Source organism: Bombus vosnesenskii, unplaced genomic scaffold (genome assembly GCF_011952255.1).
Source record: "Bombus vosnesenskii isolate JDL3184/JDL3185 unplaced genomic scaffold, Bvos_JDL3184-5_v1.1 scf7180000013365, whole genome shotgun sequence".
Taxonomy (NCBI): Eukaryota; Metazoa; Arthropoda; class Insecta; order Hymenoptera; family Apidae; genus Bombus; species Bombus vosnesenskii.
In genome coordinates this window covers 50132-68730 of record NW_022882998.1, presented here as the reverse complement: position 1 = coordinate 68730, position 18599 = coordinate 50132, and the positions used below count along the sequence as shown (strand labels likewise).

General features: G+C 37.7%; 1 protein-coding gene across 1 annotated transcript; it reads right to left on the bottom strand.

Moving 5' to 3' along the window:
* Window positions 1-15873: 15873 nt before the first annotated feature.
* On the bottom strand, window positions 15874-18599 carry LOC117237264 (IQ and ubiquitin-like domain-containing protein). The gene is made up of 3 exons (XM_033501031.1): window positions 18347-18599; window positions 17888-18249; window positions 15874-17278 (listed from the first exon to the last, which is right to left on the bottom strand). The coding sequence occupies exons 2-3, from the start codon at window positions 18196-18198 to the stop codon at window positions 16045-16047; spliced, it is 1545 nt and encodes a 514-aa protein (XP_033356922.1). The 5' UTR covers window positions 18199-18249; window positions 18347-18599; the 3' UTR covers window positions 15874-16044.

The following is an 18599-nucleotide window of genomic DNA, read 5'->3' as shown; positions in this document are numbered from 1 at the left end:
TATTAAGACAAACGACATTTTGATATCTTCAATTTCTATGTAATATGTTTTCAGATTAATTTTTATACGAGTATGTCTAACACATGGTTCCATGATCCGATATTGTATACACCAAATACACCGCCTCTGTTACTGGGTGATTTTATTTGTGACAAATATGCAAAAACTTGCATAATTTTCAAGCAGTTCTCAGCTATGAACGTGCATGTATCATCTTTAAGGAAATGCAACGAAAACTTGGTCTAAATAAATTGTAATTAAGCGGCCTTTTAAGCGGCGAAGTTGAACCCACTCGCCCGCGGCAAGTAGATCTTTTTTCTTCTTCCTAGTGTTACGTAATGCAAAATATGCGAAAAAGTTATGAAAATAGGCGAGGATTGTCGACCAAAGTCTCTCGCCCTCGGAAGGTTGGCAGCGGTATAACGAGAAAGAAAGATTCTTCGCTTTCAAACGAAGGATTCCTTAATGTGCACATTACTAAGTAATTAATTACTTAGCTTGGCCGCTAATTAAGAACTTTTGTTCTTTACCTACACTTCTCTGTCTCCAGCTCTTTGATGAAGTCGATGCGTCAGAAGCATCTCTGTGTATTCACTGCTCTTTTTTCCTCTTCCCTGTTAATTATGGAATTATTAAGTTCCTCAAGAAGCTTATCAAAGTCGACATTCTGCAAACTATGCGTCTTTTCGTAACTTTTAAGAAATAAGCGTAAGAAGGACTGAACTGTAAATAATACGGATTAATACCAACCAGTTATTAACTTTGAGATAAACATTTTTGTTCGACCTTCAGGGGGTTTGAAATTTTTAAATCTGAATACATTAATGAAGAAAGTGCGACATTTTGAATATTCAAAAAAATTGAAACTGAATTTTCGTTTTGCCAAACTTGTCTCGTAAGTGGCAACTCTTAGAATAGAATTTTAAAATCTGATTTATGTTCTCCGTTTTTTACTCTGTCTTATTATAGTATTACCATGTTCCTTGAGAAATTTACCATAGTCGATATCTTGTAAATTTGCATCTTTTGGAAGCTATTAGGAAAACAGCATTAAAAGGCGTGAACTACGTATAATATTGAATTAAATACCAATCACCCATTTTCGTTAACTCTGAAGCAAACACTTGTTGTTCAGTTCTCCAAGGATTTGAAATTTCGAAAGCCTAATACTAAGTGTAAACTTAAAGAATAGAATCTTAAAATCTGACTACCAAAGTCCAAACTTTTTACACTCGGCGTCAGTAACTCCGTTAAGTCCGTAGAAACTGCGTTGAAGTTCCAACTTGGAGCAAGTTTACCACGGAAGGAAAGAAGGGAAAAATCGAGACTTAAAAAACAAAATAAAGGAAGAAGAGCGAGAGGAAAGGTCCCCGAAGAAACGTGCAGCCCACGTGGAGCTACTCGAAACTCAATTTTCCTTATGCGCTTTGTAGCTTTCTTTGGTGAATAAGGTAACCCTTGGTAGAGAGTATCACGTACAGCACGAATTCTTTGTGCTCGTATGAACGAGTAGAATGGGTATCAAGGGCTGAACGTAGAATCGGTAGTATACTTCTGGAAAGAGTATTTGAGGTAATTCCTCCGTCCCAACGGTTTACCATGAAATTAACAGTTTAAACTCTGTTGGCTGCTACCATGTTCGTGAAACCGATCATGAAGCGAATAAAAAAAAAGTTATTTGCTAATAGGAAATATAAATGAAGGTTCTTGAAACCTGTGAAGTTAACAGTCTAATCATCTATCTGTCGTCGAATCTTTTTACAAATATTTTTAGAGCAATAATCTACCTAATCACAAGTCCTGTTGCAAGTAAGTGTAAGTGTAATTTTTTCAAGTTTCAGAGATTCGCATAATTTTGTTTTCTGTATTATATTATTATTATGTTTATTATATTATTTCCTCTTCATAGATTCTACAATTTTATAAAAGCTAACAAAGTTGAAGTATTTACGACATTACGATAAAGTATAGTTATATATCACATAGTTGCCAATAAATTAAGCAGAAAACATTGAGCCTTATGTCTTATCAATCAATCTAAACATAAAGTTAGATAAGTAAAAAATGGTAAAATAATGTAGTACGATGGGAATGTAAATAATCCTCAAAAATAGTGAATATTATCGATTACAATAAATTTTAAAATTTAGAGTCATAAAGCGACGAAAAAAAAAACAAAAACGAACCTCCTGATTCCCATAATAATAAACGTTATTTCAAAAATACCATTTAAAGAAATAATGGATTCCTATCCCGGAAGGAGACACGAATAAAAGTGCGAGAAGGAAATATAGTTACTCGGAATGCTCTTCCACGTTTGTTGCAAGACACCGCGCCGTGACAGCTTTTCCTTCGTGCCTCTACCGACATTCCTTTGGCTCGTCCCAGTGGAAGACCTCGTCATCCCTCTTTATTCTACTATTCCCTTGTTTCCAATCGCCACCTCAGCAACGGCCATTCCCCTCGGGCTATCCCGCGGGAAGACAGCGGTACCTAATTCCCATTGGGAGAATCATCAGAAACAAAGAAGCCGCCGATGATGTGTCTGGCGGACCATTCGGCTGGATAATCTGGCTACCATTCCAGAAATGGGATCGATGAAGAAGAAGGAACGAGAATTCGGTGGCGGATTTCGTTTTCAGCCGGGGAATTGGAAATATTGAAGTTCTGACTTTCTCATTCGCTTTTTTTGCGATTTTCGTAATTCCACCCCAATTCGTAGATTATGTTTATCGAATTTGTATTAGATGTGCACGAAGTAGGGTCAGTCGTAAGGATAACGCATTTACGAGGGTCAGCGAGTGACTCTGTACCTATCGGCTCGTATGTTTATGCTTTGTCAAACACAACTTGGGAAGGATACGTGATACGCCACATGGAAAAGCCCCATGTGAAATGCAAGGACGTAAGATAACGGACAGGGAATGATGGAGGATGTTTGTTAGGTGGCAACGAGGCCACTTCCCTTCGTAGGAGGGTCATTCCTTCCCGTAACACGAACGAGCAGTATTGTATCGAGTCGGAGGTCAACTGAACATCTTAGAAATAGCGACAGTGAAGCGCAATTCAAATTGTATAATTGTATAATTATATATGTTTATAGAAATATAAACCATTGCAAAACATATGTTTGTTACCGAGTATTAACTGACTGAAAGATAGAACATTAAATGAAGTTACTTTGACTGTTATTCGTTATTTGAAGCTTCGAATAATAGTAGCTAGCTTGATACCACAAACCATATACATATTGTAAGATCTTTCCTACAATTAGTTTATTTACAATAAATGGATTAAACAGATGTTGATTAAACAGGAAACGATGGTTGTTTAACGTGAACTAATGACAATAGCATACTATAATTAAGACAACTAGACAATCAATTTGCAACTCTCTCTCTCGACAACGCTAGTGTCACGTAGGAGACACAAGACACAAGAAATCACGAAAATGATAGGTCGCCGGTGATCTCCTTACGTCGCAGTTCGAACGTTTCACAAATAAGGTGAAGAAATTGAACTTAGTCTATAGTAATAGAATTTATTATACAAATCCAACAGAGTGACGGTTCAAAGTGTTACAACAGACTGATTCAAAATGTTGCAACAGACTGGTCTCGAGCGCTTGTTTGGGAGGGTTTTTATACTGAGGTTTTAGTCCCTCTGGAAGGGTTGTCGTCTGGTGTTTCTCAGAGGCGCCTATTCCGTTACTATTTGGTTATTGTTTCGATGGCTGTGGCATGCAGGATATCTAGCCTATCCTGTTACTGTTTCTGAGCGTGTGGCCTTCTTGAACGTGTGACACTAGCAACACTACCTCGACAAGGCAATTCGCAGTCTCTGACTCCTTAACTCACAATGCTGTTAATTCGTTTATGTCCCTTAGCAACCCCTTGTCTTTTGTCGTAACCCAACCACGCACATGTTCCGTAACCGCTTGTTTATAATTCGCGCGACATCCCTGAGGCCCCTCGTCCGCGATACTACAATATTATCTATACTTCTTGGTACAGTAGGTGAAACGTTAACGCAATTTAATAGAATGGTCAAGAGTTTGAATATAAACAGCTGTTGCGTTTCATTGAGCGATATATGCTTGGTCAGACATACAAACACACAAACACGTAACTATATATGAATATTACATTTTGTAACAAGAAAGATCGTCTATAAAACAAGAATTTGTAAAACGATATATATCTAGTTGAGTATTATTGTTTATAACGTTTCATTAAGAGAGTAACAGTAAATCTTGTGATTGAATTGATGAGGAATAGACAGTAGTAATGGACAGTACTTGGTCAGACACCTGCAAGATGCGTATTAATGGCCTTGTTGACGCCAGCATGCGCTCTGGTCCCAAGTAGTATATACCGTATTTAGTCAGACACGGGATGTCAGAATAGTTCCTCGGTCAATTAATCAGGCCTACGGTAACAATTAGGTATTGTATTGTTAGATAGAGTTTCATCCTAAGATATACACGCACAATAGTTCTATATATCATGTCCATAATAATAAATAACGGAAGACTAGAGCTCTATATAAAATTCTAAGAAATTCATCTTCACTGCGATCGACTAACAGGTACCACAAGAAAGAAAACACATTATCTTCCTACTCTTCACGTGCACAGGTCAAACGCGTTAAAAATTTATTAACTAAGTTCAACTTGCAGCATAGTCATTGTCGAGAGAACCGCCAGAAAGATAAATCGGTCCTTAACGGCTGGCCGATGGATGAGTTCGACGCTTTTATAAATAATGCTACACAACATCTGTAGACGCTCCAAGTATCTTATAGATTCTTAGAAAGTTCGTCGAATGTCAGCCGATCTGTTGAAAAACTTTGAAACTGCGTCGATAAACATCGAATCGAGGAAAAAATATTTCTTTTGAGACAAACCAAGTAACAGGAAATTCTCCGGAGAATTTTCACAATGGAATCGTACTTTTATTGGCACTCCGGAGCGTCAACCGATCGTCATTCCAAGAGAACACGTTCGTGATTACGGAAAAGCTTCTTCGGAGAAGAAAACTTTTTATTCCGCAAAACATAGCATAACCCCGCTGTACTTTAGTTACCATCTTATCGAAAATTGATCTTTTATCACGAGATAAGACATTAATCCTTCGATAGATCTTTGTAAAAGTGTTGAGGTCGACTGATAGAAGAACGAGTGGATGAATTTGTAATAGAAAAATATATTGAAATAAGTATAGGTATAAGTACAGGTATAGTGTATGCTGATTCAGATCCTCAGTCTTTAAGTATTACAATACAATAAGAAAATGATAGGGAACACGTTCATATATTTATAGCAAAGGATATTACCAAAAAGTTAACCTAGGTGTATAACTCTAGCTGAAGGTTACAAGAAACAGCAATAGAAATCTACCTATAGCTCTTTTGTTTCTAGACCTTGTAACCCAAAACAAAATTTATATTCAAGCGCACAATAATATGGACCTCTCCTTATTTTGAATTTTTTCCAGGTCACGAATATACAAAAAAAAAGGTGTAGAGTTTTTCTTGGAGTAATTACTTCAACAAAAAGGATCGCGGAAAGACGTAAAAAGAGTTGTCAAGAATTCTACGGTAGCCTCATCAAAAATTAAAGTATGTATCACTTTTTTTCATAAAAAAGGAAACTTTTTCTCACAATCATACACAGCTCGAAAAACATCATATATCATAATATGAAACGAATTCATCTCCGCGTGTTCAGTCGATTTCCACCATCCACTGATCTCCAGTGTAATCGATTTTTTAATAACTCTCAGCCGGCCCATTTGCCCTCTGTGCGCTTAACGAAAGGATCTATCTTAAACGCTGGAAAGACCGAAGGAAAAAGATGAAAAGGTAAAGGTCGGGAAAAGAGCCCGGAACCCGCAACGTCGTTCTGCAAGATAGAGGCCCTCGAAGGTTTTATTGGCTCTGCTCGTCAAGCACCTGTCAGTCGCTCAAACATGGTCGTAATTACGAGCAGATCTCATCGAGGACTGCCCTTCTGAAACAGATCTTGTCCCCTTTCTCTTTTCCTTTTGCCATTTTCTCGTCCGTCTATTCGGCTGAAAGACTCGAGACTTCAAACTACTCGCGTCGACCTCTATTTCCATCGTGTGTGTGAGACAAGTGCTTCTAAATTTTTCCAATATTTCATTACGTTTCACTTTGAAATTTACCGTTCATTACCCGCTTGCCTCTTGCACGCTTGCACCGTACGATAAAGTACGATATTATCGGATACACTTTCTTTCTTCTTTTTCCATCGACAAACCGACCGCTTTAAGTTTCAAGTGTCGTATATCTAATCGTATCGCTTATTACGTCCTGTTGCGCCACAAGGACAATCACTTTTATTCTCTTCTTTCAAGTGGTTTTCATCAATTTATTTAGAACGTGAAAAATGTGCAAAAGGGTTTATCTCAATCTTTGTCTCTTCGAAGAAATAATAAATCGATTATTTTCTAAAATTGCACTGTTTAATATATTACAATCAGCAATTACATCGAATATTTATATAGAGCAGAAAAATGTGCAAAAGCATTTCCTTTTCTATCGTCATTCCTTTGGGGAAACGATAAATCAATTATTTCTAGAAACTCCAGTGTAATAAATTACAATTAGAAAGTGTATTAAAGCTTCGAATTCATCCCCCTTCGATTTAAAGTCATACAACAAATAACTCTTCCCATAAATCTATGTATGAACGTTTCATTTACAATTTTCACGACGTTTCAAGAATATTTGGCTGAATCAGGGCAAAATCACGTTTCGATCCTGTGCTGCATTTGTCAAGCGAGGCGTGAGCCTATGAGCGCTAAAAGCCCACCCCATAAACGAGGCTATCTCTTCGCAGCACCATAAATTCGGCTATTATCGAAAATCCCTTTGGCGTGTTCACGCGGCTTCTGGTCGAGGCGTGTATGCGTGGGACGAGGCGGAAGTATCGCGGACCGTATGCGTCCCCAAAAAGAAACGCTTTATACCGTTTGACGTTTATAACTGTAATCGCGTTAAACGGAAACGACAGCTTTGTGCGTTTCCAGGCACCGAAATAGATACATTGCGAACGATTCGCCTGCTTGTTCTACCATTACTTTCAACCAGACATGGTTGTAACGTATCGAACGTCTATCATATTTAACTTATACAGATTTAAAAGTTATTAACATGTAGTGGCACGCGAGCTAGAGGACAATTCAAATCATGTTGTTGTTTTGCCTCGGAGTAGCAATATCGTTAGGATGCACATAACGTAATAATAAATAAACTTGGGGCAAAACAATGTCGCTGCTACGTGCAATCGCCAAATGTAGACGAATTTGAATTTTCCGGTTCTCCCCGACGACTATAAATAGACGGGCGCGATCGTAAGGAGTTCAGTATCTACCAAGTGTTTATCAGTTATCAACGAGTTATCAGCGATCTTATTTACGATTTATACACTGTCCTAGCGAATTCATTAGCACGAGCGATTATTGTCTGTATTAATTTATTTATCATTTTATATCTGACGGTTTTCAAGAACGAGCAATCTCGTCTTACAAATCTCACGATCAACCATCCTCTACATAATCCCCCACAAATATTACAAGAACTATAATTTCGAATATAACTTTCTCCAATCGGTCGGTTATCTTCGTTAAAAATTAATAAAATATAGTTCTTGTTGTGTTTATAGAAACATAATTTTGTATCTGTTTTTCATTATTTTAAATATATAAGAAAATTAGAATTTAGTATAGAAATCAGAAATTGAGATATTACAAGCTCGTAAATTATCGTATTACAAGTACTATCAAATAATTCATGTCTTTCCCGTTTTTAAAGATCTTAGTTTGTAGTTTTCTACCGAACTAGTCTTTTTATAAACAATATCATATGTTTAACATATAATCACTACGATTAATGACAAAGAGTGAAATGGTGGTTTAGGTGGTTTGTGTGGACCAACTTCTCTAATTATAAAAAATTATCACGGAGTACCACTTAATACCAGAAACTGAAAAGGATCAAGACACGATGGAAATCAGAAAATTGCACAGCGGAAAGTCGCACAAATGACTTTAAAAGTTAATGAAACCTACATCCGGAAATAGATTTTAAAAAGCAGGAAAAGTATATCCACGGGTCATGAAATTAAATTTTATTATCTCAAAATACTGGGGTTGAAAGCTCTTGAATGTGCCAGTGCACAGTATACAAAATTACATGTACAATATTTACATATACTCTGTTAGAGATTGGTGAAAACAATTTGCAACACATTTTCAGCAAAACATTTCGCACTGTTGTTCGTTTCGTAAACAGATTAACAGAACACGTAGCGCGTGAACGCGAAAATTTCGATGAGATTCGCCTGGATGAATGACGATTCAACGTCGCTGTAATATCCGGTCGAACTTTGGCGAAACGCTTAATAATTTCGAGATAGAACATCGCGATGTGTCGCGTGATGTCATCCGTGTCGAAAAGTTTCGGTCCCGGTAATGCATACGAGAAACAAGAAACCGCGGAAAACTTTTCGCTCGACGATTGCCCCGGAGAATAATTTTTATTCCGCGTCCACGGTCTGTTCGGTCTCCAGTCACATAAATTATCAACAGTTACGTACGTATAATCTGTTTACCAGGCTGACTTGCCTTATGCCGTAACGACAGGCATTTTTAAAGCGTCTCCAGCCGGTTCTTTGTCTCCTGTCCTACGTTTCGAACAGTTACTACTAGTATCTCCGGTACAGTAACGGACGACGCGAATCTGCGATAGAAGTAGCCTCGATGGTCGCCAGTTAAATCGAGAACGTTGCCGTTAATTACTTCTACAGTTCGTAAAATATTGCGTTAAAAGCATCAGAGTAGTGAAAATGATTAATTAATTAATGCTTCAATTTCCGACAAGGGATTTCTGGAAATTTGAATGATTCTTTGTCAAATATAACAGATTATTTTTCTTCTTAAATTATGTTTTTCTCATACACATTTTGATTTCTTACAGATACGAATTATATTACTTTAGAAATTGGTAGTTCTAAATTTAATATATTTAATTGCGTTTTTTATAACAGCTAATGGAAAATGTCTAATTGTAGATTAAAATTCAGTGTGAAAAATATCGGTGGAAGTATTCACTGTAGCAGATAGTTTGTTAATTAGTATTGAATTATCAATAGCTAATCACCCAATATATTGATTTAATTTCATCAGTCTATTTCGATGAGGAAAACACGTTCGCAAAGGCGTTCTAGAGGAGATGGATATCGGGTAAATTAATTTTCTTCTACGGAGAAAGTTAATGGTTTGATAAAGTGTTCCTCGAGGGGGGCTAATTACAACCGGGGTATAGGGGTGCAAAAACGGATACGAGGTATCCAATGAACAATGAACAACGTGCCCAGAGAAGCTATTTATTAAATAGGAAAATGAGCGCTAAAGTTATTTCGTCGAGATCTAGGCGATATGGACAGATTTATCGTTCGTAACTGCGTAATATATTCGCAAACAGTGAACCGACTTTCTAATATACGATTTTTCCTTTTTTCTTCGCTAGAATGTACCTTGAAGATGTCTGTTAATTTAATTTTCCAACTGCATTTTCACGTTCCTTGAAATGTTTTCACATGAAGGAAAAACGTTAAACGGTGTATCACGAGTCTTCATCTTTCTTGTAGACGACGAGAGGGATGCGATTTAACCTCTTTTCCAGCCGAGATTTGACAAAGTATCGTAGGTCTTTGGTCCCGCGAGGACAGTAACTATCGTTAGAAGCAGACGCTTCCACTATTCCCTCAGTTAGCTGCAAAATTAATCGATGATAGTTCCGCGTAACGATACACGGTAATCGACTGCCATCAAATATTTAGTAAACCAAGCCTTTTGCGCCGTGAGAGTAAATTTCTAAACAGTAGACCGGTATCATGGGACTTCTGAGCTATTGCACGTTTATGGAAGAATAAATCTCGGCAAATATTTGGTAAATAACCGCTCATTATTAATAGTGTAATATATTTAACAGATTGACTCTGGTAGTAAAAGATTTAAGCATGAAATTTGAAGATTAACGAGGAACAAAACTATACAGACACACAAGGGATATTTTGAAATATTTAAGGGGGTGTCCTGAATTAGAATGGTCTAAAACAGCGTCTTTTTGTAATTTTTTTTAGAAGAGAAAAAATGAAATTAAGTTATTGAATTTTGAGGTATGGTTTTATACATATTTAACGAATACAAAAAAAATTTTTTTTAAGTAAAAAAGAAGATTATAACAGATTTCTAAGCCTATTTCATGGGCTGCAGTTTTCAATCGGTGTGAAAGATCCACCTCGTAATTCTTGACCGAAACAAAAAACCAAAAAAGGATTAAATTATTATATATTTTTTTTCACGATGAACTAAAAACGTTCGTCAAAAAGTTCATTTAAATAATTGTTATAGCACCTTAAAGTTTACTTTTTCCTTTTATAAAACACATGTTTTCTTTAAACCCGCCAAAATTTTTAATTTCACACTATTTTCTGCCTTTTTTTTAGAAAAGGAAAATGTGGACTGAAAACGATCGAGGAAGCGAAGGAATAAATTAGAAAAAAAAAACATATACTTGCAAAAACTGTAAATTATTTGTAGTCCTTAAGACAAAAATTAATAAAGATCTAATAAATACCATACTTTTCAAAGTCAAAATTAATTAAGTACAGCAATATATGAACCTAATAGCTGCACAAACAAAATATATAGAACCTTTCATCTTAACACATTTTACTTGTTCTAATATTAAGACCAGGCTTTCAACGAAAAGACGTCTTTAGCAGCGAAACAACTTTCTTACTTTCTAGCGAACCACCCATACTTAGACGCAGACAGAGCTTACGTTGATTCCAAGGCGTTCTCATTTCACGTGATTTTTGACGCTGATTCCCCCTGAGAGCTCTTACACAAGCCGATGACAAGGTTCACCGGTCTTAGCACCGGTTTCATCCCCTCACGAACGATTATCGATCACTATCGAGAGGCAACCGGGAGTATAGATTAGTTTGAAACTCGAATCAATTATACGCACGACGAGGAGGAGGCGGCTCGGTCGGCCAGACGAGCTCGGTACACCAAATCTAATTAGTAATGCCGATTTAGCAAACCCTAATTGCGCGCCAACATATCACCCGCAATTTATGCGACACCCGTGTTATGAATCACTGGGGTCCAACCTCCGTGTTTTCCTGTCAGCCTCCAAACCACCACTTTCGTAACGTATGTGCGTTACCTGCGTGCAAGTCTCCGCCTTTCTCTCGCCGATTTCATATTAATTTCCATACTTATCGCGATGACCGTGGCTTCATCGTGTTGCGAAATCTCCTCTGATGGCGTTGGAAGCCGCGCTTCGACTAATGCCCCGCATTTCAAACACGCTGACGGTGATGCCGTTCGCGTGTGATTCGCTTGCGGCTCTCTGAGTGTGATTAGAGGTCCCGGAAAATGATTAAAGTGCTCCGCGATTGAGGGATATCATTGAAGAGATTTTGGGCATTTGTGAATAACTTGTGGAGTGGATTCAGAAGATTTTATGATATCGATGATTTCATGAATCGAATAGTGATCGGCTTACGCGTAATTTCGTTGCATAATAATTGATCTTGCAATAACGTGATTGATCCGAGCAGGTTTATAAAAGCATTAGGTTGTCCGAAAAGTGTCTTTCTTTTACACACACGTCTTTTACAACGATGCATCTCTATACAAACATGAAACCTAATCCGTCGAACGTTGTGATCTTTATTTTGATAGAACGAAATGGATCATACGAAATTCGATAAAATAATATAAAAAGGAAAATGATGCGCATCCATTATTTCCTTATAAAACGAAAGAAACTTCTCGGACGACCTAACATATAGATATTTTTAAACGAACGCGTGATAAAATTTGTCAATGTTGTTATATTTTTGCCACATGTTAGCCACATATATTTTTCGTATTACGTATATTATACGTATATCGTATTATTCGTATATGTATATTTTTCTAGGCGAGTAGAAAGAAATAAGAAAAGGGAACAGAGACCACTGTGAGAAAATGTGTTGTTATGAAAAGGAGACTATATATTTGTGAATATACTTTGGAATAAAATACAAGAATTTTAATGTAGTAAAAAGATTAATCTAATTCATCAATAAACAAAGGTGCAAAACTTCCATCCATGGCTCTAACATCGATAGCGTCCACGGTGCTGATGTTTGGTCGTATAAACAAATTAATCGTTAAAATCGAATGCATACGATTAGCGGTAGACTGATTCATCGATAAGCTGTCATTACATCAGTCTGCTAACGATCACGTCACCGTACAAACGTTTTAATAGTGGCGTTGATACCCCGACCGCTTTGTCCGTGGCTACGTATAAAACTCATTAACGATATATTGAAATCGAAAGCGGTGTTAACGCGCTCGAATTTGTGGTCGATAATGTGAGGTATCCCCGTCTGTCTCGTTATTGTTCCATGCAGAAAAATTTGACAAGACGTCATAATAGATTCCTATGTTACAATTTTAATCTTATTAAGAAAAGTAAAGTGGATAATGATTACAACTTGTCATTTAATCTACAGAATGTTTAAATCGCATTTAAATTGCAACAGCTATTTAGAAATTAATAATGGTCGCTCGTATCATTCTAATAATGATCATTATTACATGGTCCGCGTTATTATGATAATTACAACGTTCGGAGACCATTCGATCACCGGCAATTAAATTATGAATAACCAAGTTACTTGCGCGTGAAACCGGGAATAACAATCGCTTGGTCTGGTATATCGCTAATTTATTTCAATTCATTTTGTCGGACGTAATAATCGAGCGAACGTCGAGTCGATCGATTTGCACAGACACCTATGATAGGGTATTAAACGGTCAGCCAACTTCTGACAAATTTAAATTGATGACTGTAACGGAGCCCATTTTTCGGTTTATTAACTTTCGTCGGTTGTTTAATTGAAAGAAATGATTAATCGATGGCGAAACTATCGACGTACGGGCCTGGTAAAAAGTTGAAAATTCGCCTGTAACCTGGCTATAATCGAATCCGTGTGTAGGTATGTATCGATTTGTCGCGTTATTGGTTCACCGAGGACAGACTCTCAATCAGAATAGAGGTAGGGGATTGAAAAAAAATTAAAATTAATCGTTGCCACAACCCCATTTCGGTTTATTAGTTTCCTTTCACTAGCCACTATCAATAGAAATGATTAATCGTTTGCCATTCGATGGCTAATTAATTGAAAGCTTTAATCTATCGATGTCGTATATCTCGTCGTTAAAGGCGGCTCGTTAAACGCATACCTACATTATTAGTACAAATTAAACGGTTCATCGATTCAACATCTTCTCCTCAATCCTCCCCACCAACGATTGCAATCGAATCAACCGAAATTATAGACATCATTTCCACGCTGAAACGTAGAAATAATGAAAGTAACGATGAAAGTGAACAATTCGATTAGATCAGAGGTAGCAATCAAAACTGCATCGGACCAGTTGATTAAATCGTGAGCTGACTGAAGTTTACGTTCGATAATTGCAAAATGATTTCTTCCTGGCCGCTGCTGAACTTCTGTCTTCGACTTCGACTTTGTAATTAGTTTCTTCAAGTATCGATAATTCAGTTTCAACTTTTAAAATGCCACGTTTATCGCGATAAATCCATACGAGATCGAATTTTTCGACCACTTGACAAATTATTAAAAGAAATCGATGATAATATCTTATCGTGAATACGATGGAAGAGCTTTCCACAGGGACAAATCGTTGAAAATCTCCTTCTACTTCTCCAGGGAGCTGCCATAATTTCAAATAATCGAAAAGTTCGCTGGGGGAGAGAAGTTCTGGCAACTCAATTCACTTTGACAATTCTTCGCTGAATATCGTGACCGTTTTCCTTCTCCGTGAAAGACGCTACTTGTTTATGCATTCACCAAGACGAAAACTCTATATCTGTGCGACGTCCGGTCCCGTTAGAATCCACCTGTACGATTAATTCGTTAAAAGACAATGTTTATTCTACGAAAAGAAAACACGATCTATAATGTAGTCTCCAATTTCACGAACATCGCTGAACTTTCCAAGCATCGTTGCAAAGTGACAGGAAGTAATTTTGTAGTTTGCAACATTGCTGCAGATCGCTCTAGAGAGTTTCCGGTGTTTCCCCTAGTTTTCGAACAGTTCCAACAACGTTGAAAAGGCCGTTTAATGGGCATTCGTAGAATATCGCGCTGTTCCTCCATTGTTGTCGCTTTTTTGTACCGTTATTTTACGAAATGAACATTTGACAATTACATTGGACAATTACAGTTTCACAAGCGATCATTTGATCTTTGTATATCACAGGAAGAGACTGGTACGTCAGTTTAACATAGTTGCGTCCCGTACTATATTTAACATGTGCTTATCGCATTGAGCGTTAATCATCTTATATTAAACTTTGTGTCCGACCACATGCAGTCCTAAGCTATTTAACCGCATTCTATAGTAGATGCGGCGACATTATCTGCGACAGTTATAACGTTTCTGTTATTATCTGTTATCACACAAACTACTAAACTAAATGCTTCATCTAGACTTTGAATTTCAAACAATTACAGTTAACTTATTCATAAATAAAAATTCAATTTGAACGTTCGATTAATATTCAATCAACATTTAGGCAACTTTTACTTTTTACAGATAATAGATTAATAGATTTATTTATAAGCGACTAGATCGATTTAGTCGATAGATAGCAGAACATCCGAAAAGTGTTGTGTAAGTGTGATATCAGAGACGATACCACGGTCAATTTAATCGCTTTGACGCGGAACGACTCAAAGTGTATTTGAAATTTATGGCATTGGCTTAGCGACCATTTGATCAGATGTCGTATACAGCTGAAAGCTTCTTCAGTGAATACATTTATTAAGCAAATTGAATGCGGTGTCATATTCCTTATCAATATTAGAAGCTTTGACCGCAGAAGGAATAAGATCCATTACGACATTCCACGTCCTACATACATTTCGATGTAGTATCTTAACAATTTCTGATTAACAATTGGGATCGTAGACCTCGTCTACAAATTAAAATTTTAAACGAATAACTTTCACGAGGTTACGGTCTTAAATTTAAATCACGGAACATTTTCACGTTACGACACAGTTCACCAGGAAATAAAAGTTGGCAGCTTTATGAGGACATGCGCGTTACGCACCCTGCGATAAACCATAAGACGACCATTTCGTTGGGCTTTATTACTGTTTTCCATCTTTTTAAATTGTAAGGATAAACACATAGATATCTTTTTTACTTCTCCTCCATAAAGCTGGACCTTCGTCTAATGGTTGGAAAATATTTAGGATTACCCAGAATGAAATTACAGAAACAGACTGCAGGATTGCTGAAAAAGAAACGTACAGCAGAGATCTTCTTCAGTTTCTATGCATACGCTATGTAAGGTATTTTCAACGCGAAAAATTCTCCTATAACACATATGACAGAAGATAATATAATATATCATAATACCAATATAATATCAATTTTAAACTTTCTTAAATGAGAAAATCACATTTTGCTGTCGATGTTATTCCTTTAATAAAATTGCACACGAACAGAACTAAGAAAGCCAGATGATTAACTGCGATAAAAAATAAAAGATACAAATAACATATCCTGTTTTGTTGATGTAAAAGTTACTATAAGAATAATTATTTATTGGATGCTTCAAGAAATACACGGTACTTGTTATCGTCTAATATCTTTCTATTGAGATCGTGTGGAGGTGTAAGGTGATTTTTCATATTGAATAAATTTAGACGATCATGAAAATACTTTTATTTTGTACCAGATATTCCATGTATACGAATTAAATATTCTCAGCATCTAATTATTCGCTCAACACTCCTAACGTGATATCAAACTTCGCTTTCTTTACTCTATCCTTTTACTGTACGCTGAAGAAAGTATCCGCAACTCGTTAATTAACTTCCCACGAAGAACAATAATAAATGAGCGTTTAATATCATTGTTTATTCCCACGAAGGCTCTTGAATTTGGCCACGAACTCGAACCGAAGTTTGGCCTGAAGATTCTTCGTGCAGAACTTTTGTAGTATCATCGGTCCGTAAAACTTATCGAGGTCAACTACCTTTCGATGCAACGAGGCTTCCGTCACGGTTAGTAAAAGACAATTCCACGGTGACCACTCTTCGTCATTTCGAAATCTCACCAACCTCAACTCTTCTAAATTATCGTTTTCAGAAATGGCCGATTTTCCGTGCCAAATATCGTTCACCAAATGGTAAACGACTTTTGCATCAATAACAAAAGCCAGACTGGTGTAACAATAGATTCTAGCTTCGCGACGTCTTACATCACGAAGAAGTCTTTGATAGGGCTCGTATACGAGCCGAGGCCCAGTGCGAACTCTCACGTAGAGACAGTAATTGCACGAAGAGGAACGGGACCATTTCTCGCGTGGGAACTTCTCGAGAGGCAATAGTCTGCCGCAGCTCCTGCAGATAGTTTTACAACTGGTCCGGAACCAACTGATCAGCCTCGAATCCTCTCGCTCGTTTCTCAAGGACTCCCTTGCCAATCTCAAAAAAGCCATCTTCAGGCCACTTCTTAACCAATTCAACTTACTTTCCTCCACGTTACGGGTCAACAGATCAATCTCTTGATTCAACAGACGTACCAGTTCATCAGATTCCTTACACGTATGAGGCTCTATATCCTTTCTCAATTTAGACAACATCTCAATTCTTTCCTTAACAGTCATATTTTCCTTCGACAACTCTTCGAACGTGCCTCTAAAGCATCTGGCGTGCTGTACAAACGGTGTAATTACAGGAATCGATTCTCCATGACTGGTTTTCCATACGACAGGCTTGCACAACTCATCCAAGAATTTTCTGTACGATTGCTCTCTCTTTTTTAATTTGATAGTGGTTTTCCTCGAATCAATAGCTCGCAATAGCTCTACCTCCTTTGATAGGATTAAACTGCACAGTGCGATCCTGGACGACACGAACAGCTGTTCACTCGCACTCTTCGTCTCGTAGATACGCCAACGATCCAGCAGATTGTACAGCAACTCGAAGTCCGCCCTGGTACTCGGCGACGTGCGGTTTAGTATCACGAAATCCCGGCTGCGATAGAATCTCGGTACTGACTGTATTTGCCGCCGGTTCGTGTTCTTAGCGCAGGCTGAAACGCCGCTCGACGAGATCGTGGTTTGCCGGCCGCGGTGAGCTCTGCGGGCAACGTCGAACAGACGTTTGAACAGGTGTTCCTCGGAGATTTTGTTCGTCGCCAAAAGTTTACGCCACGGAGTTACGAGCTCGTGTGCGCGCTGTGTTCTTCGTTGACACGTTCGATTCGAGGAAATCCAAAGGATTTTGGGGAGCAGACGGTTTGGCGAAGTTCGGGGGTTGAAAGCTGGGCTCTTGGAAATATTTCATCGGGTGGAAAGTCAGTGGAGAGCATTAAGCGCCAAGTACTAAACTAATACTTTGAATTGTAAAACTGTGTAAGTTAATCGAAGTAACAATTCGATAAGGTTGGAGAGGTTTAAAATTGATCTATATTACGTTAAATTATTGTAAATGGCGTGAGAAAGTTTCGAGTCCCGGAACAGAGAAATTCTGTTCTCTTAACCAGTTTCTCTTCGACCTACCTATGCAACGCGAGTAAATTGTGTATCTTACTGCAACATCGAGCTTTACGCTTCTCTTCGTACCGGCTAGAGCACTTAATTAATAAAAATAACTGATTTAAATAACAGTCGCGAGATATGGCGAAAACCTGCCCTGTCCTGCTCGTATTCTACTCGCTACCTTAATATCCGCCGTTCGTTACTTTACCTGTAAAACCTCTGTATCTTTACGATGCTCTCTAGAATCTTCTCGTTCGAGTAATCCTTGAATCTCGGTTCCTTGGAATTTCTAAAACTTTGTATAAATCTGTCGCGGACGTTAGGAAAGAAATTCGTCTGCACTTCAACGTCGCATTCCACATTCGTAAATTTATCCACAGTAAAATTTGTCTGCGTTCTTTTGTCATTTTTGCCGTCATGTTTACCAGTTTGCGTGCACGTGTTCCGATAAATAGTTCCAGTCAGTTTGTGTTTCCAGCCAACTAAGTATGATTGTGTTTTAATCTCTGAATTCTCCATTTGAACTTTAATTAGTCATCAGTGGTATGGCTACACGGTCGATCGAATTAACTATGAAAAAAAAAGAAGAAACGCGGTTGTGAAAGTATAACCATCGGCTAAGAGCTAGTCTGAAGATAATGGTAATGTGGCTAGTAAAGAAAATTACTGTGCCAAGGTTTAAAGGATTCGTTCGGAGGATTGCATCGTCCGCCGTTTTACAATTCCAAACGAGCGTTGTTGGACTCCACGAGAGGAAGAGCGACCGAAACTGACTACTCGGATTTAATCGCCGGAATTGTTTTTGCGTGTCTTCCGACCTCCACCGTCGTTTTCCACGTTGATAATCGTTTTGTTTTACTTTCCTCTATCTATCTTTGGATAATTTCCTTGTGTAAGTTTCTTCTCGATTTTAAAATCGA